This window comes from Seriola lalandi, unplaced genomic scaffold (assembly GCF_002814215.2).
Source record: "Seriola lalandi dorsalis isolate HSWRI2012SDOR001 ecotype SW California unplaced genomic scaffold, Sedor1 jcf7180002052949, whole genome shotgun sequence".
In the NCBI taxonomy this organism is placed as follows: domain Eukaryota; kingdom Metazoa; phylum Chordata; class Actinopteri; order Carangiformes; family Carangidae; genus Seriola; species Seriola lalandi.
Window position 1 is genome coordinate 3,359 of NW_019523502.1, and position 432 is coordinate 3,790.

The 432-nt window shown below is 41.2% G+C and overlaps 1 protein-coding gene across 1 annotated transcript in view; it reads right to left on the bottom strand.

Annotated features, from left to right (window-relative positions):
- Positions 1–285: 285 nt before the first annotated feature.
- LOC111650822 (V-set domain-containing T-cell activation inhibitor 1-like) overlaps positions 286–432 on the bottom strand; it is a gene marked incomplete at its 3' end in the record, with an annotated part of 3,111 nt that continues 2,964 nt past the window's right edge. Inside the window, exon 4 of the mRNA XM_087172470.1 lies at positions 286–379. Coding sequence (XP_087028596.1) covers positions 286–379 — 94 coding nt within the window. The remainder of the gene's footprint in view (positions 380–432) is intronic.

Below are 432 nucleotides of genomic sequence, written 5' to 3' on the forward strand. Positions count from 1 at the left end.
ATGTAACTCGGATTATTCATAAAGTGTTTGTTTGATACTTACAGATTTCCTAATTACAGCTTGCTTTAAATCTTTCATTAGGAAAACAGAAACCGGTACAAGAAGAACACGACAAACCACAAACTGGGAAAAGGTTTTGTGGCCTGACGAGCCGGTAAGCAGACTGTCTAACTAAGCTGAAGCTCAGGAGAGTTTAATTATTGGTCATTGTCTATACCTGTGACTTAGATGAAGATCAGATTTTACGACCAATTAATGCAGAAAAGAAGATAAATGTTCCTGTACTTACGGGTCGTTCTACAGATCATCAGAACCAGGAATCCGAAACATCCAACAACAGTGAGAACGATGCCGGCAGTGACTTCCCTGAGTCTGCGTCCTGAAATCACAAAGGATATTGGTTTCCTCGTCTCGTCCACACGACTCCAGAGA